The sequence below is a fragment of the Plectropomus leopardus genome, chromosome 1 (genome assembly GCF_008729295.1).
Source record: "Plectropomus leopardus isolate mb chromosome 1, YSFRI_Pleo_2.0, whole genome shotgun sequence".
In the NCBI taxonomy this organism is placed as follows: domain Eukaryota; kingdom Metazoa; phylum Chordata; class Actinopteri; order Perciformes; family Serranidae; genus Plectropomus; species Plectropomus leopardus.
This window is the reverse complement of record NC_056463.1, coordinates 33,225,802-33,237,841: the sequence shown is the minus strand read 5'-3', so window position 1 is coordinate 33,237,841 and position 12,040 is coordinate 33,225,802. Positions and strand designations below refer to the sequence as shown.

At 39.8% G+C, this 12,040-nt stretch overlaps 1 protein-coding gene across 5 annotated transcripts in view; it reads left to right on the top strand.

Moving 5' to 3' along the window:
• ntrk3b (neurotrophic tyrosine kinase, receptor, type 3b) overlaps nt 1–12,040 on the top strand; it is a 251,312-nt gene that overhangs the window by 37,501 nt on the left and 201,771 nt on the right. For all 5 annotated transcript variants that reach the window (XM_042484023.1, XM_042484009.1, XM_042484016.1 and 2 more), the window contains exons 2-3: nt 4,678–4,752; nt 9,013–9,084. In XM_042484023.1, coding sequence (XP_042339957.1) covers nt 4,678–4,752; nt 9,013–9,084 — 147 coding nt within the window. The remainder of the gene's footprint in view (nt 1–4,677; nt 4,753–9,012; nt 9,085–12,040) is intronic.

Genomic DNA, 12,040 nt, shown 5'->3' with positions numbered 1-12,040 from the left:
GACAAACATTGGTGTTACCTATGAAATGCAAGGGATAGAGTTACGTTAAAATTGATCTAAAATTGATTTAAAACATAAAAGTAAATGGTTTAAAGGCATTCAAGTTTCAAACATTTGTCACTTCTCCCACTGGCAGAGAAAGTTTAAGTTTATGGACTGCATATTTATCACAGTCAGCTTCTTTTCTGCAGTTGTGAAGTGCACTGTCTTCAAAAGATTTGCCAATGGATTGAACTCAGAGATGCTTTCTGCCAATGTGGAAATGCTCAGAATGTTAAGACAGTATAACCTCAATGATTTAAACGTTTAATCAATATAAGGCACTGTACTTAATTTATCATAGCAGGATGGTGGCTGGGGTGTTACTTCTATATTATGACCCTCCCTGGAGCTACAAATATTTTTCCTTGAGCCTCACTGGATGACTTGGGGAAAATGTATGACTCTCCCTACACCATAAATAACCATATTTCACAATACCTAGCTATGGTATGGTGCAATTTTGGATATTTTTTAAAGGAAATATGCCTCTAGAACCCACTTGTGGGGTTTGGAATTCTGAGTGTATTTAAAATAAATACAAAATACATCCATTTAAAGTTAAATGTCCCTCCCCTAAGCCAAAAAACATAACTCCCCCCTTTTTGCACCACCCCTTCCCTCTAGTAAATAGAGAACAGTTCCTAACCTTACCCATGTTGGCAGTCTTTTAGCATGAGACCCCAGTGTGTGGACTTTCTCCCGGTCCCTGGGGTAACACAGCAGTGCTGTGAGTAAGCAAAGCCTTGCGAGGAGGATCCGTCATGTCTGTTTGCAGGTCACATTAATGAGTCAGCTCCCTGCCTTCACAATCAGCTGCCTTCGGTTCAACACTAATCTCAACATCAGCAATGTTACTGTGTTGGTGTGAAGCAGTTACAGCTGCCACACGCTTTCAGCCACACTTTAACATTTGTGCATGCATCTAGCTTTCATTTGGCAGTCAGCCTTTAATGCCGTGATTGTTTGTATGGTTGTTTCTGTAAATAAGTGACAGTCTGCAGTATGAGTGGGATTATGTAACACTGCTAATACTGGCAGTTTGTATTAGCACACAACAACTAATGGCCACAAATCCTAAAATTTCATACCTTTGATACTTTACAACAGGCATTTAAAAGTTGGTTGGTATTTATGTGGCTCAGCTGGCTTGTTCTAGTCCTAAATTCACAGTAAACTATGCTGGGTACTTCATGTGTCTTGGACAGGTGCTGAAAACACATGCAGCAATAGAGTGCTGCATGGATAATGGCTGATGTCGCCTGGTTTCTCTCATCAAAAAGCCAATGGTATTTTTCCAGTAGATTTGGAGATGAACACCACTTTTATGATCTTTGAAGCGTAGGCCTTAAATGTAGAAGTAAAAAGCCAGAAGTAAAAAGCTAACACTCGGCTGTAAATGAACCACACTTTGGTGGCATTACTTGTACTTCACCACTACAACGAGGCTGTAAAGTCACGTTCTTGAATGATGTTCTGTTGTCTTATTTAGTCACTTGATAGCAGCTGCTTTTTTAAAAGACGCAAAGGCTTTAAAATATACAAATTGGGGTATTTACTGAATCATTTTATGTCCATCCATACATTTTCATCCACTTATCCAGGGCCGAGATGTGGGGGCCAGCAGGCCAAGCAAAGTACTCCATCAAAATAACTCAATTCCGTGTTTTAGGACTTGTTCCTGCACAACTGTGTAACGGCACTGAGGTGTTGTAGTGTTTACATGCTCCATAATCTGTCTGACCATTGAGTGATCTCTGTGAGTGAGAGAGCAACATGAAGAAGAGCAGGTGAAAAGAATAAAGCTTTTGTGTGTTAATTTACAGATGATTGTTTGCTTTCTAACTGTTATTGTTAAACATCAACTCTTGTAGAGACTAAAAACAAATGGAAGGCCAAAATGGCAAAGTCAAGGAATTGGTGCTAAACAGAGTGCATTTTATTCAGTCATACCTGGTTTAGAATGTGACATCCCCCCCTTAGTTTGTGGACTCTCGTTTTGAAGTAGGGATTTACGATAATATCGGCATGTCATCGGTATTGGCAGATAATGGCTTTAAGATAAAATCGCGGAATCAGCCAACATGTGGATTTCTGATTAACTGATATACATAATCTTTCTAAATTGACAAAGTCAAGTTGAAGTATTTTTTCTCATTTTGCATAATGAAGGAATATTACATAAACTGAAAAGCATTCTGTTTCGTGTTTCCATCTGCTGGTGGGCCATTACAGTTTGCATAATATGATGTTAATTCCTCTACAGAAGAGGATTGATGATCACTAAAATTAGGTGGGGAAGAAATGTGAATATATCGATGTCAGTTATCTGCCAAAGAGTTGTTATATATCGGCATGTTAGATATTGGCAAAAAAATCCAGTATCTTTTATGAAAATTCACCTCTTACAGAAGTCATTATAGGGAAACCAAAACTGTTGTTTGTAAACATGTTTATTTCTGCTGTAAAGTTTAATATTTTAACACGGGGTCTATGGGGATTGACTCGCTTTTGGAGCCAGTCTCAAGTGACCATTAGAGGAACTGCAGTTTTTGGTATTTCTGCATTGACTATTTTTTAACCCCTGAGGTTGCTGCTTATTAAAAACAGTCTCAGTCAGGAGTTCACCTGCATAGAACAGATTTCATTCAGATGGCAGATCCAAACTTAATGCCCTGTGACTCAGCTCCCATTACCATCTAAATTGCAGGTAATCTGGATATAATCCTAATTTTAAGACTCATTCACTGGATAAACAACCTGAAACAGCATCACTCATGTTCTCTTACTCCTAACTGCTCCCACCTGCCAGTCCTCATAAAAAAAATGGCAGCCTCGTAGCCAACAATAAAGTTGTGCACAGCAGGGTTCCACCAGTGCTGGTTACATTTGGCAGACCTGTATCCCCGTCTCCACCAAAGCAGGTGATGCACCCCCGGAGCGCAGCGCTCAAATAAACAGAATGTCTCAGAAGCCGCCTCATCATTTGTACACCAGATGCACAAGAGCCAAAAGATATGCTACAGGAGCAAGTTTGCCAGAACCAATTGCAGGAATGTTATTTTCCTGCTGTTGTCATAAAGGACAAACTGCTATCTGATTGCAGAACTCATAGTGAACGATGAAATGTCGGGGCAACTCAAATCTCAGGCTTAGGCTGCAAGATTGCTATGTGTTTCTGTGTGCACGTATACGGGTGGGTGTGTGTTTTTACGATATCTCTGCGCTGTAAAATCTGAAAAGTTGACTTTACTTAATTAAACTGTAGGACAGATTGCCTTAAAAATGTAAATAAAATATAACTATTAGATGTGATTATTTTTCCTTTATATTTACATGCATCTTTATTGGTTTGTATTAGTTGCAACAATTTAACAAAATTAAGCTAGATTTTAAGTAAACGTAACAATAAGATATAAAGAAAACATAAACTAATTTTAACCCTTTGACACCTGGATCATTAGTTTTCTTGTGTTGCGTTTGGACGCCTTTGACAACCATTTAAACCTCTGAAACCTGAGCAAATTGTATTTTTTATTTGAAAACATGGGGGAGGAGAATGAGCAATGAGCAGCATGGCAAGAAATGTCCCACATATTGCAAGAAATAAGTAAAGGGTGACAAGAAAAATGACCTGAAAAAGTTGAGCGAAAGAAAGACAATTAAGTGGAAACATTTTTTAAAACAATGGTATTTCTAATGATCAGAATAGTGTATTTAAAATTATGTTTTAGTAAAAAATGTTTTTAACACTTTAGTTCATTTCTTTGTTTTTTTACTTTTCTTTCTTTGTGTGCAAATTTTCAGGTAATTTTCTTGTCATTTTTTACTAATTTCTTGCCAACATGTGGGTCATTTCCTGTAAAGTTACTCATTGTATTCTTCTTGTGTTCTTGAAAGGAATCAGGCCAAAATTTGCTCAATTTTCAAAATGGTTAATTAAGATCAACTTGTCAGATTTGACAGTGGTGTAGCAAACAGCCAATCAGCTGCAATGTAAAAATATCTATCACTGACTGATGTGCTCATGGTGTTAATTTAAATTTGACATTTTGGATGAAGTTCCCCTTAGCATTTAATGATATTTCCCCCTCTCCAAAACAAAGCAATGAAGCCTTTGCCAGGTCTACTGTTACATCTCCTCATTTCCTCGGCTTAATTGAAACCGGTGTGCCCTGTGTCTGTTGCCTATTTCATTTACCAACCATAACAAACAAATCATTTACAAATGCTCTTTGTCCTGGAGCTAATTTAAAGGCACCAGCTTCACTCCTTTTATCCCGCCACATAGAAAGACTTTTCCCTGGCAGTATAGCGATAGTATTAGACAAAGTAAAGTCATCTGCGGTATTTATTTGGTCTGCCCCCCTCCCCCTTACCTCACATAGATTAAGCTTCAGAAGCCGCCTCTTGGCAATTAAATCTATCAGAGGGCAGCAGAGAGCGCTCTGTCAGAACTGTTCCAATAATTGCAATTTAAATGAATATGGATTTAAAAACGTTGTCAACACACTGTCAGTTGTTCTGTAACTTGGGATAAAAAAGGTTTTTCTGCCGTCATATCTCCTGGTTTGTTTTCCTTTCTCCTCGGATGAACAGGAACCTCTCATTTACTATTCTCTTTCTCTCTGTTTGCAGACACATAGAGAACTGGACGGGATTGCAGACTCTCAGAGATGTCGATATGGAGCTCTACACTGGACTACAGAGACTGTGAGTGTTGATGCTGTTATCTGGAGGGCAGACCTATGATAGAGACACTTCGCTGTATTTCAGTCCTGCTGTGTTGCAGATGTGGGGGAAAAGGACAGTGGAACCTGCACCGCTGTTAATCCCCATTTTCCATCAGGTTACCCGCCTGCTCGCTTGCAGAGAGGCCACTGGTTTTTTCTCCTCCTAGAGATGAGAGCGGCAATTCAGCTCAGAACACAAGTGTCTGCAGCTGCGGCGTCACCAACGAGGCATCAGGATTTAATGTCCGATACTTCTCTGAATGTGACACAATCCAGGCTAATTCTCAGAGGAGATGACAAGGTGTTAGTCAGGGTGCGTGGAGAGAAGAGGGAGCGAAGGGTGTGTTTCTGATTCCAACACAAGCCGATGTTTAAACACGCTTTTAATTCTCGACAGTCACACGCCGGTGGAACATCCCCTTCGCTTTGCTTAGCCACTGATCAAATAATGCTAAAAAGCAGCAGGGAAAATTGAATTAGAGGTCCCTGCTGTAGCGTTGTGATTTTTCTTTTTTAATTCTCATCTTCACTTCTTAAAGGAATGTTACGCTCCTTTTTTTCTGCTTTGCTACCCTACACTATGAGGCCACATCCTTTACATTCCGCTCACCCCGCCACCGCTCCCTCAGCCGCTGCCTCCCGACCTCCTCTTCCTCTTGATTTTTTTTTTCCTCACTCTCTGCAGAGAACCGTATTCTCCCTTGCCCTCCAAAGTCAGAGCTGGCCTCTCTCCTGATCCCCTTGATCCCTCATCAGGGAGGCCAAGTGCAATATCTCCACCACTAAATTAGCATTTTTCTCATTACCACCACCTCTCTCCTGCTGCCTTGTCTGGGGACACTGGCTCCTCCCCGGCTGGAGTCAGGCCTTCCCACGGATGGCTGTTACCTTGTGTGATGCTGCTGTGTGGGGCTGGTAGCAATATGGAGGGAAAAAGTCAGGATACCTTACATCACCTGCTCTTAACTCTGACCTCACTCGTCTTTATCTGAATCCAATGAAAAAGGATGCAGTAATTAAAGAAAACATAGATTAGATAGAACATAGAAAACAATAGATTATCCGCACCTTTCTACAATACTGTGGCATTAATAGTTGTTGGACAGCAGTGAAGCTCCATGACAAAGAAGATTAAGATATACCAGGCTTTGGATTAGGAGTGAACGATATGCATGGTAGGATTACTAATCTGGCCCACAGGAGCAGGCCCAGGGGCCCCAAAGTGTGAGGGGGGTCCCCCTTGCCTTCAACCACAAAATATCACTAGAATGAACATGTGCTGACCAGAGAGAGAAAGTCAAAAATGGACACAAAAAGATGCAAAAGAACTGCAAATAGGCACAAATTAACTCAATGTGCAAAACAACTACAAAGGGACACCAAATGGCTACCAGTTCAAAACCATCTTTGTGTTATACAAAACCACATAAAGATGCATAACGAATACAAAGAGATGCAAAAAAATGACACAAAACAAGGCTTAACAACTACAAAGTCTTTGTATTGCTCCTATGAAGAAGAGATAGGGGGACCTTTTACATATCTGTGCCCAGGGGCCCATTGTCTGATTATCAGCATCTGGCGATATGGAGCCAATCAAATATCACAGTCTTTTTTTTCAAATATGTTGATATAAATATTGTGACAATAAAAGAAAACTATTTGGGCTTTTAAAAATGGGTACACAATGAGATTTTTGACGGATAATCATCATTAATGCAGATATAATGACTAAGTTGGTAAAGACTAATGAAAACAGCTTGAAAACTCAGAAAATGACACCCCTTTACTGTAATGCAGCCTTCAAAACCAGGGAAAGACAACATGCCATTATGATTTCCAAAATGTAATATGATATCTAGTCCCATATCACAACATTTATATAATTTCAATATACATCCCAGCTTCACTAACCAGAAAACACTTGTTAGTGGGATTAATTCTTTGCCACATTTTTGTATTTGTTAGTGACAGTTCAGATTTTTGGAAGTGGGGCTAAATGACATACTAATCCAGTCAGTGTATTGCATACAGTAGATGATGGTCAGCACGGCCCCAGTTTGGAGAAACAGACGGGATTATCATCCCAGAAGCTCAGCATTGCATCGCTGTGGACTGAGGCTTTTAGCAACACAAATTTTAGCCACTTAAAAAATAGCCCAACTAAAAAAGCAGTCTAAATAGATGCTATATTGAGAACATTTTCACCCCTTTACCTTGCTGTCCAACAGCCTTTTCCTTTTGTACTACATTTTTAACCATCTAACTTCCATATTCCTACTCAAAAGCCCAACTTTGTTCTGCACTGTATTGTGCCTCGGGTCAGCTGATGTAAAATGTATTGCCAAAGGAAAGGGCTGTCTGACAGCAAGGTAAAGTGGTGAAAGTTCTCAGTGTAACATACACCTATTTTGATATTGATTTTTTTTTTTTTTAGGTTAGTCTTTTTTTACGTGGCTATAATATGATTTGCTGCTGCCCTCATCCACAGCAACGCATCACTGAGCTTCTGGGGTGCTACCTGTCTGTTTCTCCAAATAAAGGATGTGCTGACCACCATCTACTGTATATAATACACTGACTACTGATAAATACCTTATACAGCCCCACTTCAACAGATCCAAACAATCACTTTAAGGGAATTGGTTGATAATCATAAATATATATCATCGCTTTTATTTTGATACATTTTTGTGCTAAGATTTGTGCCTTTACTTTAGGTGGTTGCCATTTGGCATTCACTACAAATGTGGTATTGCATGTTCAAGTAGATTTTTATCTTGTCTCTTCTCCAATTTCAATCTGGCAAAGATATGGAGATTAAATAAAAAGAAAAAAAAAAAGAATATTTAAAGAAGAAGAGAAGATCAGGCAGTGTGTCCAATTTTTCACAGCAGTTGAAAACCAACCCTTAAGCAAAAAACCCCCCAAAGTTTTGATACAGTGCTGTGGCCTTTCAGTTGGTTCTTTGTGTGGTTTTGAAAACTAAATGAGACAAAGATCAAAAAATCCCAACTTAGTTTGTGCTCCTTTAGTCAAATGACTTTTGGTGCAGCCTCTGAAACTTTCGAACTAAGTCTTCACATTAAATGCTGCAAACAGTAAGTCACTGCTGTTTACAGAGATGTCTGTGTTTAATATAATCGTCAGTGCTGCTCGGAGGATAATAACCAAAGCTCAACAGTCTCTCTGAACATTGCTGTGCTAATTTCTATGGAGTGAAGTAATAAAGTTATTGTTACTCATTTTTCTGAGCAACCTATCGCAACATTTCCAGCAACCCCCAAAGCCTCTGAAGCACCCTTGAAGGGCCCAGAGCCCCACTTTGGGAACTTTCGGGTGATGAAACGTGATGTCCCTGTCAAACGCTACAGAGGCATGAGCAGACTTCGAGAAGGTAATTGGCACTAACAGCTGGGTATAATCAGCACACTGCGTTATGAGGCGCTCGCTGATGATGTCAATGACTTCTTTGGAGGGAGACATCTGTGATTACAAGATTAGAAGTCATTACCATTGTAGCCCAGAACAGTGGTTTCCAAACTGGGTCGCTGGGAATTCCAGGACTTCTTGAGAGGATTCCACGGGGTCCCCCAGCAAAATGAGGATTAGTTTAATTTCACAGTTATTTCACTCCATACAAGTTTACACAATGTAGAAATGTGTGAGAATACATGCTCTAATCAGAGGTTTCACTCGCTTTACAGTAAAGACACACAAGTTCACAAATCTTTCATATTGGCGCTTCAAAGTGAATTTCCATTTCAGTGCCGGCTCCGCAGGGTGTGCACACGCAGATTGAAGTTGAAATAATTGGAATAGACGCAGACTTGTTACAGTGGACTGCTGCAGCAGAGACTAAAGATGGAAAAAAAGTCCGGAAATGCACTATGAGAGCACCATTTTGTGCTTTTATAACTGGTTTATTTGCAGTTGTATTCAAAAACCAAAACACTTTAAAACTGGAAAAGACAAAAAAAAGAAACAAATTTGGAAACAATCATGAAAGAGCTTTTGAGAGGTGTAAAAAAACAAGCCAGTGAGAGCAAAGAGGCACTAGCACAAGAGAGAATAAGGAAGGAAAACAGGAAAAAAAAAGACATTCGAAATGGCCTTGATGCATGATGATCATAACAGTGAGGTTCTGTGTGCATGCATGCGCCCACGCTAGAAAGAAAACAGTGTTTTTGGTTTTTTTTCCAGTTTCATCTGTATTTTATAATTTTTTTTCTTGTTTCAGAACTATCATGAATTGCAACCTGAGGGTGATCCAGGCTCGAGCGTTCGCTCAGAACCCACACCTACGCTACATGTGAGTAAATATTCTATCTTTAACAACCATGTTTCCCGTGGCTTCAAAAGGTTTGTCATGATCTGTAGTGCCTGACAGCTCGTAACATATGGCCAGAGATGAGTTCGTGTTGAGCAGAAGATGATGCAAATGATAGAGACTGGCTTCGGGAAAATTCTGGCAGTGCCATTATTGTCGTAGGGGCCGCACATCTTAAATGAGACATCCATTTTGCCTTGGATAATTGGATTCCTATCTGCTCCGGTTCTTTGTGCGCCGGTAAAGCAACATGCCAAAGACGCAGTTCCATTTAGCCCGCACTCAACAAATGGACAATATGTCCAGGAGGCCGAGCATCAGAGAGCTGTGCGAAGAGCAGAGTAATTTCTTTAACAAAGGCTGATGTGTCACCGTATGACAGCCTGTTATTCCCCAATTTTCCCGGAGTAAACACGGCGAGGAACTCAGTCACTGTCTGTTACCTGAACACATTGCCATTTGCAATTTCCAGTTGTCAGCTGAGAGGCAGTTTGGTCTCTTTTCTTGACTGCTGTTCGGCTTGAATCTGTGCACTTTGCACTGCGTGAGTGTGTGTGTGTGTGTGTGTGTGTGTATGTGTGGGAGGAAGAGATAGCAAGCAGTAGTTTATAATGTGGATGCTAAAGTAAATTCAATGTTTGACATTTGCAAACTTAACACAGAAAAGACTAGTCTGATTATCAAATTCATCGTTTTGCAAGCTGACTTTTGGGAACTGGGAGTGTGTGTGTGTCTGTGTGTGTGTATGTGTGTGCTTTTTTGTTGTTTGTGTGTGTAGGCTTCTTTTAAAGTAAAGTTGCTTGTCTCTTTATCTAGTTAGGTGATTGGTAGAGCTAATCGAGCTCATCAACATTTAATGAAAGTTATTTAAATCCCCCCGTCTTTTTAATTGTCTCTCCAGAAGATGGATTTACTAACATAAGACTGAAAACAAACAAATGATTGTAACCCTCTCACCTCTTCCTCCCTCTTTCTCACTAAACTTAATTGCTGTGCAGTGTTAGGGAGTGTGTGTAAGACAAGATTTAGGTGAGAGGGTGATGATGTTTCCTTCGTTCTCACCTGGGGTGAAATGGTAAATAAGTGTGAAGTTAGCGTTCATTATAATATAGCGAAACCAAAAATAAAATCTTCCCAGAAAGTGTTAATTTATGCCTCTTTTTCCCTCTTCAAGATCTCATTCTATATGAAATTCTCTTTGGATTCAGGCTAAAAGTGTGATGAATGATGTCCTACAAATAGAAAAGATAAATCAAGTGGGTTCACTACATCGTCACTTCTCCCACACGGAGGCATTTGCATTGTAACGAGTGAGAGCCCCACCCCAGACGGTCCGCGACAGGCTCCTTTTGTGCTCTCATTAATGCAGATGGACTGTTGCTAGGTGACACGGAGGATGATGATGTCAAAGAAGATTAATTATTATGCCTAAGCTTAGCCTCGGAAGGCCAGCCTCATTGATGTCTGTGTCAGACAGGTCTGCTCAAAGCCGGGGGCCATCAAATGCTCAACTGGTTGCTCCTTTTGTGAGGAGATTTGAAGCAGCTCTCTTCATCACATGTTACGGCCTAAATCAGATACATTAAAGATATGTTAAAGGAACATTTTATGCCCCAAATTAACATTTGTATATCAATATAGCAACCTAGGATACGATTAATTTTTGAAGAAAATGTATGTCTCTTATCCCTTTGGTGAAAGAAAAATCTAAAAAGTGAGAAAATCCGTGATGAATAGGGGTCCACGTTTAACAACAGCAAAACTACATCAAGTACCATACCATATTTCGACAAGAGGGTCTAGCTGTTGAGTGAGGGTTGAATCTAACTCACAGACAGCCTGTCGCCCTTACATATGCTTTATTTCAAACAGGGCTAAAATTTAAAGGTGTTGAAGCTGTTAGTTAAATTTAATCCCAGTTTGAAATAAAGATGTAGAGACAAAAAAACATTTTTCGTAAAACAGGCTGTAAACATGCTTGTAAGGTTTGGAATCTGAACATGGGGGCCTATTGGGATTGACTTTGTTTTGGAACCACTCACCCTTAATTCTGATTTGTTGGAGCTTGAACTGACTATAACGGCTGACAAAAACAGGATAATTACCTATTGAGATTAAAACAATTTTTTGTACAAGGCTTTAAACATGTTAATTTTGCTATAAACTTGGGGTTTTTAACATCGGGGTCTATGGGGATTGACTCGATTCTGGAGTCAGCCTCAAGTGGCCATTAGAGGAAATGCAGTTTTTGGCACTTGCACATAGCTTCATTGAGTTTAATACATGTATCATGCATTCCTGTGTATGTTCAGTGTGTGATTTTACTTGTCAGTTGTGTGGTCCAAGTTTAGTGCCTGTGAGCAGGCACTGCAGGCCTGTTATGTTGAGGAGGTGTTCCCTTGGCTGTAGTCTGAGTAATACTCAGCTTCACGAGTGATCGTTTGTGGCAACTGCAAATAACGTTAACAACTTAATAACGTGCAGTGTTGAACGGATGAATGACACATCTTTGCCCTTGCATATTTTCACTATAGAAACATGAAGCTGATGTACTGCAGCACACAGTAAACTAGCTGAGCTGGTTGTAAGCTGGTTAACCCCAGTGTAACTTTGAGCCGAAGATCTTTATTTTAAATGCCATATATACAGTGGATGTGATGGTGTCAGGTCATATGGACACCTCATAAATATAGACATGTTTCCAACTTTATAGCAGGTTGTCTGAACCAATCAGGACTGTGACTTTTTACTTAAGCAATGGTGCCTAAAAGTTAATAGGAAATGGAACATAAGGGTAATAAGATAACAATCCAATAATCAAATCAAAAACAAGAAAGATTTTACGTTACCTATTCAAACACAAATGTAAAAACAAAACCAGAATGCTGTGTAGAACATACCAAAGCATTGACAGCCAGCCTAACAGATGTCAGAACAA